The sequence below is a fragment of the Empidonax traillii genome, unplaced genomic scaffold (assembly GCF_003031625.1).
Source record: "Empidonax traillii isolate 1590-97213 ecotype Southwest subspecies unplaced genomic scaffold, ASM303162v1 scaffold11:size2795301, whole genome shotgun sequence".
NCBI lineage: Eukaryota > Metazoa > Chordata > Aves > Passeriformes > Tyrannidae > Empidonax > Empidonax traillii.
This window is the reverse complement of record NW_020955204.1, coordinates 1,146,243-1,161,799: the sequence shown is the minus strand read 5'-3', so window position 1 is coordinate 1,161,799 and position 15,557 is coordinate 1,146,243. Positions and strand designations below refer to the sequence as shown.

General features: G+C 41.5%; 1 protein-coding gene across 3 annotated transcripts in view; it reads right to left on the bottom strand.

Moving 5' to 3' along the window:
• AMBRA1 (autophagy and beclin 1 regulator 1) overlaps positions 1–3,517 on the bottom strand; it is a 121,394-nt gene extending 117,877 nt beyond the window's left edge. For all 3 annotated transcript variants that reach the window (XM_027887067.1, XM_027887076.1, XM_027887082.1), the window contains exons 1-5: positions 3,264–3,517; positions 2,952–3,010; positions 2,049–2,232; positions 1,165–1,337; positions 310–376 (exon numbers count right to left, since the gene is read on the bottom strand). In XM_027887067.1, the coding sequence (XP_027742868.1) occupies positions 310–376; positions 1,165–1,337; positions 2,049–2,232; positions 2,952–3,010; positions 3,264–3,398 (618 nt within the window). In that variant the 5' untranslated portion in view covers positions 3,399–3,517. The remainder of the gene's footprint in view (positions 1–309; positions 377–1,164; positions 1,338–2,048; positions 2,233–2,951; positions 3,011–3,263) is intronic.
• Between the last annotated feature and the right edge of the window lie 12,040 nt (positions 3,518–15,557).

The following is a 15,557-nucleotide window of genomic DNA, read 5'->3' as shown; positions in this document are numbered from 1 at the left end:
TAATACCTCAAATAACTTCAAATCCAGAAGAATGTCACAACAAAACTGAAAGAGCAGGACCATTGGGACATCTGTCTCACCACTAATCAGACAGTGAGGGCAAAACAAACGCATTTTGGAAAGCACTTTATTAGCCCTGCACATAGAACAAGAACATTCACGTGACCAATTAAGATGAGACAGAATTCAGCTTAGGAGGACTTCAGGTTTTCAGAAAAGTACAAGGCTGCTTAGATAAAGACTAAGGTTAATCTTGCAATTAGCATCTTGTAATTAGCCAGTCAATACAAGTACTGACATTCCCCTTACCTGCTGGTTAGAAGGGTTAACAATTGCTGTGAGCAAGTAGTGTCCCAAGGGATCAAACCGTACCAGCCTAAAACAAAAGCAGTGCCAGAGTATCAATCATCAGTTCACATTCCACATTGACACAGGAAGTTGGACACAGCAAGGAAGAAAACCCCACAGGAAATATCTGCAGTGAGAACATTACTACATTATTATCATCTTATTATTAAGGATGCCAAAAAGTTTATGCCCTAAGAAGAACAAAATGTACTGATCTAGCTGAAGATTGCAGCTATTTTATAGTCCACAGCAACACTATAGAGAAGTTAAAAGGTGGAAGTAAGTACTGCTGTATCAATTGAAACAACCAGAAAATTTAAAGGAATATGCATGTTTATATTACAAAATGGAATTTGGTACAAAGGGAGAGATTAACTTGCCTTGAATGTCACATCACTGTCTTATTTTAAATGGCTCAAAAGAAGGCATCAAGTTTCCAGCAATGCAGTTTCCTCTACAAGTGCACCAAAGTAATAGCTCAGCACTCTCTTCCAGCACCTTCTGGTTTCTCTCATCCTTACGGCTGACAAGTTTAATTACTAACCTTACAAATCAACATGAAGTAGATTCTGGGCATTTATTGGACACATGTCCTATTACAAATAGGAACAACCAAGCTGATCTATTACTTCCAATTGCTTTTCTTCCTACTCACAGAACTGGTTTTCTATCAGCTGAGTTAAGGAGCTGCAAGCAACACTTCCCTCCACTGCCTCGGTGCAGAGGGTGTAGCAGCCCAGAGGAATGCCCTGCATCCCCCAGATCTGACCATCTTTCACACACAAGTGTTCTCTTCACCCAGAAACAGGAACTCACCTGACCCGCTCCATTTCACTGGCTGTTTTCACCACTGCAAAAGGCTCCCGACGACTCCAGTCCCAGAAATGTATCTCATTGGCAGTGGCAATCAGCAAGAGCTGAGCCGTAGGATGAAAAGCAAGTGATGCAATGGCATTGTTGCTGTCTGTGAACCAGCTCTCACTTCCACCCTAGAGTGAGGAGTCAAGAACCACCAGCAGTTTATTACAAAGTTAGTGATCATTAAATTTCCATGTATGTGCCAGATCTATAAGGCTGCCTAGAGCATTGGAAATGACACGCTTTCTTGGCAACAACAACAGCTGTTCCCATACAAGGTCATGTGCCATGTCTAGAATGTAATGCTACTTGCAACAATGACAACAGATATATTTTTGTAGGTAAGTGCACCTCAAACAGCCTGTAAAAATGCTTTATTTTAGAGCAACCAGATAAAAGTACTCGTGTTTTGTCTCTGTGCCAGTCACCAGACTAGGCAGAACAGGCAGAGCAGCAGCTTCTCTACTGAACAGTTCAGATATGCTCAGTGGAATGACAAATGGTATGTCTTTCACGTAAGCTAAACAGGCACCTTGCACAAAGTTCTCCAGCATAACCTGTATCCCTATAATAAGCTAAAAAGGCACAGTTTACTTCACTGAGTTTTATCCTCCCCCAGCTCCTGCAGAAGCATGACCTAACTGGCAGGATTGAACTAAGAATCTGTCACCTTCTCTCTAGACAGGAGAGGATGGCTATGGTCTGTTCTATGCTTTTAGAGACAGGTCCCAGTAAAGCTTCTGGGAGCTCTCTTACCAGGTAACATTTGGAAAACAAACTCAGATAAAAAAAGTCACCACCCGCCAAATATCAAAGGAACGTATGTTTCAGGAAAGACTTACATGTAAATCCCAAATTCTAACCTCCCCATCTAGGCATCCTGAAGCAATGAGGCCTGGGATGGTGGGATGGAAGGTGACACACCAGGGAGTGCGGCGATGTCCAACCAAGGAATGAACACACTTGCCCGTTTTCACTTCTGTGATGTAGATGTTGTGGTTCACATGTGTGGAAGCCATTAGGGTCCTGGGAATGCAGAAGGTAGGACAAACATCAGCACAAGGAAAGTACAGCAGAATCAGACCACAGTTGGGGTCTGTTCACACCTAACCCAGCAGCTCTCCCTCACAGAGCTCAAAGGCTAAGAGGCTACTGTTTCACCAGTGGGCACAAAACTTCCTGTAGCCAGATTTCAGGGTCCATGCAAATATGACCTCATCTGAATCTGCAAGCACAAACTTGACCCAGAACGTCAGAGTGAACGTGCAGCTCAGAAGGAACTCCTGAGTGACAATTTGGGGCAAATAAATATTCCCAATTCTCCATAACATCTCAACCACTGTCAAATCAAGTGACGGCATGAGGGATCCCACCTCCATTTCTGCTTTCAATAAACATTCTGCTCTGTTCTTTATTCCCAGATATCCCAGTGAGTGTGCCACATAACTTGGGCATGTTGTATTAAAACATTTTTTACTCCCTCTAGTTTCTTATGAACTCCCTTGGCGGCTACACAGATCTTTTTTTCCTTAGAACTTCGTATCATCTGGGTACCTCAGAAATTAAACACCAACTATGCTCGAAGCTGTGAAATTAGGAAAGTGTGCACATTCCATCCATGCATGTCAGGAACCAGAAGTTTCACTCGGCTGTTTGGGACTGGACAACTCAGTGGGCACAAGCCTCCATCACTTTTGTAAGTGTAGGGAGACTCTGAAATAGGGAACGAACTAGGAGTTAATTACCTGTCTGGACTAAACGCCAGCAAGAAGGTGGAGCGTGGACTGTCTGGTAACTCAACTTTCTGAAAAAGCCAACAAAGCAGGAAGTGTTGCAAGAGTCATATGATCATACTTTACTGTAAGCCACAAAGACAACAGGGGGAACCCGCTGCAGGAACATATCTAGTATCACATCACTGCAGGAACTGAACAGAGCCAGAGAGCATATCAAGTGTAACACATCAAATGTACAATCACAAGACCATTTATTTCAAATCCCTGCCTCCCTTCCCCCACTCCAAAATCAAGCCATGCAGCTCTATCCCATGACCTTACCTTGCCCTCCCATTTCATCCATCGAGTTTTATCCTCCACCAACTCCTGCAGAAGCCGCTGAGCACCCAAGGCTTGGGTACCCCGTTCCCTACCCCACAGGATGCGGACAGCATTCTTCTCTGGGACAACCTTCATGGCTCTCAGCTGCCAACACTACACCAGCGACTCAGAGGAGATACCAGCAGGTTCCAGATGACAACTACCACCAAGCTACAAACAGGCTATCCACATTTCAGTTGTTTATCTTCATGGAAACCTAGAAAGATAAGACATAGATAAGGAAGGCAGCTTTTACTTTGATCACCTAGACGAAGTAAGAGCTTTAAATCTCAAAGTAATAGATTTAAGAGAAAAAAAATCTACCCTCTCCCACAGCCTTTGCTACCTGCTTCTACAATATAGGCCTAGCTTTGAATTTCTGCAGTGAAAGATTACTTGGAAAGTATCTATCTCTTTCCTCGTACACATGCCCTAGGCACAACATACCTAAAGGGAATTAAAACTTGGCTTTGAATCTTTTTCCCTTCTCTTCATCTCTTGCTGTATATAATAAAAAAGATTACACTTTGAAGACTTAAGTCCTATCTGGGAGGTGTGACTGATAGCTAGAGGAATAGTACTACAAAACCGACAATATGACAGAGGAGTATCCAGGGAATAATTCAAATTTCAATAACAGTAATTATTATCACTACAAAGGTCAGACGACTGATAGATCTCAAGTCCAAATTACTTCCAACTCTATCACAATAGCTTACAACATATAAAAATAATCATATATTGGACCAAACCTTACACTGCAGCAGCATCTTGGTCAACTCTATCAAGATTATTCATTCCACCTGCCCGCACATCATCTTTTGATCTACACTGCTCTTGGAACAACAGTTCACCCCAGTAACGCACAATGGCAAAGACTAATGCTTTTGATACACTTTGAGCTGCAAAGGAAAGTATTAATACACATTGTCTAGAGAAAGAGAGTGAATTCTTTGAAAGAACTAAATACAGTGACTCTAATAGCAACCAAGTTACACAGCTTTTGAGTGGTGTTGTACATTGGAGTCTGCCACAAAAGCTCTCCAGGAATGTTTCTTTGAATAGGTAAACGAAGAAACTTTGCTGCGATGCTATTACCTTTTGAACCCAGCAGAGCGCGCATACTACTCTGCCTTCTCTTTAGAACATAAAGATCTGAAGATAAATCCTCTTCAGTTCATGTTACACTGAACAAAACAACCAACATTCAGCAGAGAAGAAAAAGGAAGTAGCAACTTAAAAAAGCAAAAAACACATACAGGGAAAAAAGGTTCACGAACACAGGAGATGAAATGTTAAATGACAGAATGGTCATCAGCAAACCTTTCTTTCCTCCCACTCTCTCCAAAAAAAAAACCAACCCTGAACAGATTAAGACAGCTGCGGCTTACAGGGAGGAGCTGTCTGAAGAGATAACCCAGGAAAATGGGTTCAAAAAACAGACCAGTTTTCATTTGCAAAAGTACAGTAAAGAGTACTGGAGAAATGAACAAGTAAAGGCATCCATTTTCCTAGAAAAGAAATTCTCCACAATGAAATTCAAGCTATCTGAAAATTCCCTGATGCTTAATGTAAACAGCATGGGGATCGTGTATTTTAGAGAAGCTGAACTCCACAGTGTAAAATAAGCCTTCTTTTGAGAATCTGTGAAAGTCAGCAAAAACGTTAGGTAGGAATTAGTCTACAAAATAAAAAAGTCTTACTGGAAAGCAACACAAAAACTCAAGATGTCACGCTGCAAGCAAATTCCTAAAAACAACTGTACAGATTAAAAAAGCCCAGACCCAAAAAAGCTAGAACAAGGATAGCTGGAATAGATACATCCAAAAGCACAATATAATACAGGAATCCCTAAACAAAACATCTTTTTTCACCAAATGCTAATAAATCCTGGTCGAGATTCTGCAAACAGCCCCAGTCACCCATGTTCAGAAATGACTGGATTCAGATGGTAAGCAGCATGGAGGAGAAGGACAGCTCAGAACAATACAGGCAACAAAAAGCCTATTTTACAGGGGGAAACTGTAAGTCTAGTTTTGTCTAGTAAAATTAAGAAAACAGTACCTGAATGTTCTATATGTGTGTATTTAAGGAATAAGGGCTACAACAACCCGAGAATAAACACAGAAAGAGGACACCAATGGAAGACCAAACCTGCAGCTGGAATAAGATGAAGTTTGAAGAGATGTAAAACATTAAGCTTTGGAACAGCCTTTATATTGCTGTAAAGGCCCAAAAAACTACATAACTTAAGAGACCCTGATCATTTACAAGTGGGATAACCCAATTACTCCCAAGAAAGAACAAGCTCTGACAACCTAGCAACATTTCAGCCCTTTCAGAAGAACTAATGTTCCCTCCACTACAATAGCAACAAAGAAATCAAGAGGTTTAACAAACAACTTTATTTATGCCATGGGCAAGTTTACACATTGTAAAATAAAGGGACAGATAACACCCACAACTGCGGTCAGTGAACCTCTAGTTTCACCTTACTGAAAGACCAAGTTACCTCCACTATATAAAATGAAGTATATACCCTAAGACAGTTTATGTGAATCTCTGTGTATGTGTCCTAATTTATTCAGCTAATTTGGCTACAACAAACACTTAACATGTGAGCTTCCTGTCTGACCTTAATGTTTTTTCCTCAGGGACTGTTCCTCATTTTTTCAGCTTCTCCTGACTCATGTCTTTATCCCATTTGAAAAGTAAGCTCAGAGTTCAAATGCCTTCCCAGTACCCTGCTAACCTGCTCACCATTTTTAAAAGCTGTGATCTCTTCAGAAAATACTGAATGTATCCTTGAATGATGCTGGGACTTTAGTGTTACCCTAGACCCCTTTGGGGACCAAGCTTTATCCTGTCTGAATTAGCTTGAATCAATTCCAAACATTTTCCTCAAATATAAGTCAAACAATGACAGCATGTTATTAAAGACCATTAGCAGATAAACTACTGAAGTACAAACCATATTTATAGCTACTCATTAGCCATCTGACTAACAAAGTTTAAATTAAATGCAGTGGGTTTGAAAATACTTCTTGGGCCTCAGCATAAAGAAAACTTGCAGCTCACTGAATCAAACCTGTTTGGGCAAGTGGTGGACTAATTCAGTAACAGCTTCTATTATAAATACCCACGCTATCACAACTGATAAGCAGCTGACTACCTAAACAGGGATTGGTATTGTTCTGTATTCTTCTTGTTGTTGTTTTTTTGGGGGGATGGTTTTTGGTTTTGTGGGGGTTTTGTCTTTTGTGTTTTGTTTTGTTTCTTTGGGGGTTTTTTGCTTTTTTGGGAGAGAGGGGGGTGGCAGGAGCAGTTTTGGTTGGTTTAATCAGGATGACCAAAAGTGAAGTCCAACAACTGGAAGATTAGCTGATGCCCTGGATGTGGTCCAGGGCACCACAGAAATTGTGAAAGTGGAGACTCAAGAAATTTTTATATAATTGGCAGCTTTCTTTCCTTAACAGTTTTCTCCCTTCAGGGCATTTCAGGACAACATGCTGGGCTGTTTACAGTTTTGGAAAGAGCATTACAGAGCCCAACCCCAAGCCTTTTACTTGCTCTGTACCAGCTGTTCTCAAAGAGGCCTGAAGGATTCCCAGCATTAGAGTGACATAAGCTCACTTGTAATTGCCACTTTTACGACACTGAACCTCTAGAAAATCAAAGCAAAGAAGCAAACTGGTAAAACTTCATGGTGGTACAGGACCCCTGAAAAGACTGACAAAAAGGTAGGGAGACAAGAGGGATAAAAAGAAGCATATTCAAATTGTCATTTAAAAAGGATGTCAAGATATTTTATGCATTATGAAATGGTTTACTGTTCCAGTTAGAAACTTCAGCACCTTACAGAGATTATGGTCCCATCTCTTAGCATGCCCCTTCCCCATCTCTGGTGTTACTAATTTTGTGGCAAGTGTGGTACCCCCGTGCTGGGAGCACAGTTGGCTTTGATAAAAGAATAATATCGGAATACTATCTATTTCATGTTATTCAATTCTCCATTGGGGAAGAAAGTTATTCCATGTGCCCTTCAGCTTTCAAATCTATTACCACTCCAAAGGACATTGTGGTTGCATGCTGAGCCCAACACTAAAAGCCTTTCCTAATGTGTGTGTACAGAATCAGTGTAAACAGCTCTATCAGTGTTTTTAAAAAAATTAAATAAAGCTGCAAACAGTAAAAGCTATTTATAAAGGAAGATCTATCCAGAAGATAGAAATGTCCAAATAATTTCCAGACAGTTCTGCTGCCCAAAGAGATCTCAAGTGACTGATGAAAAAAGAGGCAACATTAAGTGAAATATGAAAGTTGTCACTGACTTTGCAATTTGGGATCTACAGAGAGAACACACGTATAAGCCTCCCTAGAAAAGGCAGAGGAAAGAAAGCACATGCTGGTAGTTTCTGTCTCAAAGTCTCTTTCTTGAGTTTTAAGACTTCCAGAACACATTGACTGTAAAGTGGATATGATCCACATATCTTACAGGCCAGTGCAAGCTGTATACTTTGTACTAAAAGAACATACGGTGGAAAAAAACCTCAACAAAACAGAAAAAAAACCCCTGTTGTGAACAATGAGGCATGTCACTGTCCTGCAAAACCACAAGCAAACTTGTTTCTAGAAAAAAAGAGGAAACAAGATTGATAGTACCATGAACTATCCCTGCTCTGGCCAAGGGCCTTCCTATCTTGTAAGCCAGTTACTTCTGTTTTCAAAATGTCTGTTCTTAAGAGAAGTGTCCAGCACTAAGTATGGAGTGTGCCACTGCAACTATTCCAAACTGTAAACTGCAGCATCGCAGGCTTGGAACATCAGCAATATATTCAAGAGAATCATTTATTGTATTTAATACATTTTAGTAATTTAATAAATATTAGCAACAATTTGGCATTCCCACTATTGTACATGTGAGTGAGTTCTCCAAGAATGATCAGGAGATCACAAGACAGGCAATGAAAACAGTGTGTGCAGCACTAAGCCCAAATGCTTTATCTTCACAGTGATCCCAATGAAGGCTGCAGTCACAAGACATGCTATTTCCTCAAAAGAGTTTCTACAAGTCAGTTTCCCTTGTATTTTACAGTTTAATTTTGAGGCAAACTCTCTTATCAAGACTCCTTATGTTTTCCAGAAGCTCAAAAGAGCAAAGAATAAATCATTGTGCACACTGAAAACAGTCAAATATCATCTTGCCAAGGACTACAGACTACTCAGCCCCTCCTTCTTTTACAGGCACTTCATTGATTAAGTAATAAAACCTGGTTTCGAGACCCACAGGCAGGAGATCTCCAAGAACAAACCAGATGCCTAAAACATAATTTGGAATATATATGAGCAATCATACAGCTCCAGAGACTTTCTAGTTCCCTTCCTTGTTTACAATCCGTGTTTCCCTCCCTTCTGCAATACAGAGATTATGATGCCATTGGATTCCTAAACTGCACAAAACAATACCATGTAAGAAACCCAGAAATGGTATCCTGGATAGAAGACATGAATTATAGTTGCAGTTTTATTAAAAATACTGATTCAATTCATACCAAACGTCATGCCATTCCCACTAACCCTTTTCATGTCTCCACTTGAAAGACTGAGCAAAATTTAAAAAACAGTTTATGTAAAACCAAAACAAAAAAGCTGATTTGCCCTCTTTGCACTGCCTCAACTCAGCTAAACAAACAAGACAACTCAAGGAGTCCTAGTTTGGTAAGTAATTGAACTATGTAGCACTGGAATTTGAGCAATGTTATAACAACAACAAAATCAGTAAAAAATAGGTGACATGACTCATATCCAGAATAGTTGCACACGTCAAAACTTAAGACAAGTGTTGGAAGAACAGGACTGTGTTCCTTATTAAGTGACAGGACCATATGAATTTCTGGCAATGTACCTGATCAGCTGCATGTTAAAATTTACTTTAAACAACATGATTTGTCTTTACTTAATTCCATTTGTGGTACTTTTATAGGAGTTTTGTCACCATCTGCAGAGATACTAGCTCTTCAGCAAAAAAACTAAGAAAAACAAACAACAACCAGCCAAAAAAAAAAACAAAAAAAAAAAAAAAAAAAAAAAAAAAAAAAAAAAAAAAAAAAAAAAAAAAAAAAAAAAAAAAAAAAAAAAAAAAAAAAAAAAAAAAAAAAAAAAAAAAAAAAAAAAAAAAAAAAAAAAAAAAAAAAAAAAAAAAAAAAAAAAAAAAAAAAAAAAAAAAAAAAAAAAAAAAAACAAAAAAACACCAAACACCAGAAAGCATTTTGCATGGAGACACCGTCAAGATACCTTGCAGCAATATCTAAATAAACAGAAAATTGAAAATAAAGCTATATTGCACTACAATCTTTAAAAACCCACAAACAAAAACAGTTCACAGAGGAATAACAAATCATTATCTTAAGCACGATAAACCAAAACAATGAAAAAAGCAAAACTAGAATCCATTCTTTTGTTCTGTTTCTACTTGTGTCCTTGATTATGCTTAAAAAAAAAAAAACAGATTAATTAAAAAATTTAATTAGAGCAAGAGCTAGTTTTCAACTAAGTGCCTCTAAATATGGAGAATTTAAAAAACCCCACACTATTAAAAAGCCCTAGAAGAAGAGACAGCAAGTTTATGATGCAACTATGCAACAAAGTCCAAAACTAATACCATGAAGGCACTTTCATTATATGGCCCTGGTTTTACTCTTCAAAGTTTTTAAATATTCCCCAAAGTATAATTCTGTAAGCTGAAATTTTTCTTTGATTAAGGCCAGAGAGAGGTGGGAAAGTAATTCAAAAGCAAATGTTCTGCAGATGCACTAGACACACTGCTCTACATTGTATGCACTGCAGCAAGTGCTTCCACATAAATCGGGATTCCTAAAGAAAAATAACTTGTATTAGTGCTTCATGATTGAAAAATTCAATACCGTGTTTTAAACTGAAACTACAAGCAGCTCAGGAAATTCAATTACATTACAAAGATGTCAATAGTACACTGTCATTTCAAGATCCTGTATGACTGCAATGAGGAGCTGATCGCCATTAGAATCTTAATTTGTCTTCCCAGTCTGGATTAAATGAGCTGAATACACTTTGGAGAACTTTTCAATCAAAAGAAATACACTAAATTGCCAGCTATTTACAGCAAAATTATGAAGAAGTAGGAGAGAAACTTGCAGATATCAACTCTTGAAGGTCAGAAAATGAATGGTAAAAATAAAAAGGGAAGTAATAAAAATCAATGTAAGTGATCAGCCACGGCTGGAGTCTGACAGTTTCATTCACCAATGAGAATATGGAGCACTTTCCTGACTATTATTACAATTTTGAAATAAAATTAATGAAGTCTTGAGAAGAGAGATATTACTTTCAATCCAGAAGATAGGAAGAGAATAAATATAATTTCACAGAACTGTAAGATAAGTCAAACAGCAGAACTGAGATCCAGAAGATTAAGGGTTGGTTTCCACAATTCCATACTCAAACCATGGCATCTTTTGTTAATACCATGCACAGCAGGAAATGAGGGGTAGAGAGAAGAGAGAGATACAGCAACAGAAAGAGAGACAAACAGAGAGACACAGAATTCAGATTAACCCCCTAAAAGAATTATTCCCAATTAGATAGAAAGGTAAAGAAATTTTCAATTCAAAATCCCAGTGTTTACATTCAAAGTCATATCAAGGTTCCTCAACCTCAAGGGCCCTAGCCAAGTCCCTCCAGGTGACATCATACTTTAGAGAAAATTTGGGAGTGCCCACACTACAAAGTAGCAGAAGTAGCATCGGGTACCAAAAGATGAAGACAAAGTGTTTTATGCATTCAAGGCTGCACTTAAGGCATATGCACCTTACCCAAGTAATAAACAACTGGAAGCAAGAACACATTTTAAAAAACACAGGCCATATAATTTCTTGCTGACATGGAAGTAAGTTATCAAGACAAAAAGCAAAAATGATCCAGACAGAAGCTGAAGTCTTCACACAAAGATGTATCAGAACTAGAGAAGAGGTGGGAGACAAAGAAGATTTAGACTCTGATAAAAGAAACACAGCCAATTCTTGACACCCTTGCCCTTCTTGGCCTTGGACTGAGACTGTGGAGAAATAAAAAGGGAGGGGGGAAAGTGTCCAAAACACGAGGCAGATTCCTCTCAGCAATTCTATGCTGCTCAAGGTGGAGAATTAGTACTTCATACCAGGAAGAAGGAAGCGGGAATTACTCTGCAAGGACAGCCCAAAATACCTCACCGAGAACACCTGAAGTGGAGTTGTGCGAGCACACGGATTAAGACCGCGTTCTCCACGCTCAAGCCTGACACCTCATCGTCCTGAGTGCCTTCAACAGCTTACCAGAACTGCAGACAACAGTTACCAGACAAGAATCCCAGGCTTCTTAACAACCCAGGTTAAGTCCTGAGAGGCAGGCATGTACATCTCCTCTTGTAGAGACGAGTGGATCTACTCTCATTTCAAGCAGCCCAATCGGTGGGTCTTTCATTAGGCCACTACTATACACCATTTACTAACTTTCCATTCAAAGATCTCTAATATTAATTGTCTTCCTCTGCATACCCCATTGTCATTCAACTTTTGTAAACCAAAGTTCTTTTGTCCTTGCCTTATTAATATTTTGTTTCTATCACCCTCCTTGCTGGGTTAGCACAGGGCTACTAACAAAAAACACACAAGGCAACTATTACCATGCACTATTGCCCTTTATTGGGTCCCTGATAATAAAAACTCGGTAGGGGGAAAAAGAAAAAGGACCTTAATGCTATTTGCATTAGTAATACTAATAAGTATTCACAACAACAATAACTCTGCAAGAGCCATGGGTTCAGTTAGCTTGCTAACCACGGCATAAAAGATACCAGGGTATCTTTCCAGAAGTTTCTTAAAAAAATAAGTATTCAAATGCCAAACTTCTGGCAGAGGGATAGTAGCACACAGCATCATTTCTTGCCTTCTTTAGAACTGGTTGTTACAGCTGCATAAAAGCTAGAAATGCTGCACAGAAAATGGAAAAGTAGGAAACAACCCAACAAGAATCCAGAGGGTCAGTTATGACTCAGAAAAGGGCAAAAGAAAGAAAACTGAGAGAAGCTGTCAGCAAAGTAAACACTGAGCATAAACTGCCCAGCAACTCAACCTGAAAAGGTAAGTCCAGATATTTGGATCCAAATATATATTTCACTATAAGCATAAGGAAAAATATAAATGCTAGTGTACTGCCCTAGTCTTTTAACAGCAACACTGCCACAAATCAACAGACGAGTACAACGCACGCACTCGTGACTACTGAAACACTAGCGGACCAGATCTAAAAAAACCCAAAAAAACTACAGAAGCATCAATTGTGGACTCCAGAACTGGCACACAAGCTACACTGAACAGTTCTGAATGTTAGAAAATACACTACAGCAGCCTTTCAGAACACAAAAAAGGATTTTAAATTTAGCAGAGAATTTCAGGTCCTGTTGCTTGTCACCCATAAGGCATTCAAATCTGCATGGATTTAACCCCGCACCACATTCTCAGAACTGACCCAACAACAAACTTAAACAATCCAGTAATGGACTGGCAGTAAGTGCACATTACCAGCAGGTCATTCTTAGGTCCCCTTTTAACATTCCCATTAGCAATTTGAAAGAGGATGGGAGTGGCAAAGGCAAAGAAGCCAGATGACACTTGCAGAGGACACCAAGCTGGGTGGAGCAGTAAACAAGGACAAATATAGAAGAACACACTGGGTTTTTAAATAAAGACTAAAGCACACTTCATACAGAGGAGAAAATGGAGTAGCACTGAGCACTGACCACATTTACACAGGCCTCGCATTCATACAACTAATCTTCCTGAGGAGGGGCTTGCACCTAGATAACAGCAACTCTTGAATCAGTCTGTTACAACAAAACCACACTGAAAAGTGTGTAGTGCAAAAAACTACCTGTAACCACCTACAGCATCTCTTGAAAATAAAATGCTGGTTTAGTCCAGGAAAAATTGCTTTCCAGCGGCAGCAGAACGCACGGTACTAGCAGGATCACAAATTATCTCAAAACACTACACAAACACTGCAGAAATTTAGGTGTTGTCTGGAGGAATGTTGCAGATGAAAACAAGAAACGTTCCCACAGCTGGTGAATCAGCTGGGCTCACTCCCTCACAAGACAAGAGGTAACTGGGGGCACTCCAGAACGTATTTTATGCCAAACACTACTTTCACAAGCAAGTGTTCTGCAACACAAGGAGGAAACCATAATGGATAGAGCAACCAACACTTCCTCCACGTTTTATTTGGGTGAGGCCGGAAAACAACAACAGCAACGACAAAAAACATGATTCCAGAGCAGCCCGGCCGCCGGACCGGACCGAACCCCCGGGAGAGCGGGGGCGATGGGCAGAAAAGCGCAAGGCACCCAAACTCGGATACAAAACCCGGTTTAAGGAGCGCTCCGGCGGGGCGGGGGTCGTTCCCTGTCCCGTCCCTCCGCCCGACGGAGGCACCGCCACGGGTTCGCCCTCCCGCGGCAGCGCAGCGGCCTCCCCGCCGCCCCCTCCCCTGGAAGGCCGCGGCCCCGGAGCTCCCGCACAAAGGCCCCGGCAGCGAGTCCCCCTCCTCTCCCGGCCGCGCTCCGCCCGCCGCGGCCCGGCACGGGCCGGTTCCGCCGCCTTCCGGGGCACCACCGCGGGGTTGGCCGCGCCCGCCCGCCCGTGAGCGGCGGCGCGCCCTGGCCGCGGTGCCGGCGTCGCGCGGTCCCGAGCGTACCTGCGGGGCGGGCCGGGCGGGCCGGGGCGCAGCCCCCGCGTCGGTGTCGCCGCCGCCAGCCGAGCTCCGGCCAGGCGCGCCAGCCGAGCGCCGAGCGGGCCCGAACGGCGGCGGCGCCGAGCGCGGGAGCAAGGCCCGAGCAGCCGAGGCTAGAACGCCGCCAGGCAGCGCCAGCCGAGCGACGAGGTGCTCCACCGCCGCCCAGGGGCGACGGAGAGCAGTCGAGAGCAGTCGAGCCCCGAGCCGGGCTGGGACACCCCCACCCCGGGAATCAAAACCTGCACAGCTCGGCTCAGAGCTGTGGGATACCCCAAACAAGCCCTTAAAAGAACGGGTGTAAACTGATACGTACAATAAGCAGACTGTGTAAAACAGATTGGAAGTTCTGTTCTAAACGTCTAAGATAAACGTTGTCCAAACTGAACATAAATCTCACAGCAATTTGCAGAAAACACATTTTTTTCAATTTTTTTTTCAGCCTGGAAACGAGAAGGTTTCAGGGTGACCTAATTGCGGCCTTCCAGTAGCTGAAGGGAACTTACAAGAAAGATGGGGTAAGACTATTTACAAGAGCATGTAGTGACAGGACAGGGGGAATGGGTGCAAGCTGAAAGGGAGTAAGTTTAGATTAGTTATTAGGAAAAAATTCTTTACTGTGAGGCTGCTGAGGCACTGGAACACGTTGTCCAGGGAACCTGTGGATGCCCCATTCCTGGAGGTGTTCAAAGCCAGGTTGGATGGGGCTCTGAGTGACCTGGTCTAGTGGAAGATGTCCTTGCCCATGTCAGGGGGATGGGAACTCAATGATCTTCAAGGTCCCTTCCAACCCAAACCATTCTACGATTCTAGGAAAACCTCGTCAGCATGTGATATGTGGGACTGGCAGGAGCAAAGGCAGCCTGCAGCACAGCCAGCCAGTCTTCGAGGGAGTATCTTAAAGGAACACCCAAAAGGGCTGATGATGGGGTTTTACAGGGAATTTAGTCAAGCAATACCCTGAACAGCCAGTCACTGTCACCCTTTAACAGGTGACTGAGACTTATCAGGTATTACACGGTCAGGATAGACTTTATGTCTCAAAGTTCTGACTGCACAAACTTGTAAGTACCCTGGAATGCAGCTGGCAAGATGAGCTGAAAGTATAGAGAAGCCAGAAAACAGGGAAGGAACATGAATCACAGCTGTCAAATTTAAATACTTCCTAAACCTGAGGGAAAAGAAAAAAGTTTTAGGTGAATTGTTTTGAAGGAAGCTGCTTAGGAGTATGTGGGGCAAACTGCTCCCTACATTTCCCGAGTGAACAGAAGTGTACTGACATCTGACTAAGGAAAGAATAGTTCTGTTCAGTGGATTGGCTTTGTGTGGTGTGGCCTGATGCAGTTTTTGCCCAAACTGAGAAGCAGTGAAATCTGTTTTGAAATTAAACTCTACCAGAAGTGACAGTGGCTGAAAGAAGACAAAACTGAACAGCAAATGTTTTCCAGGAAG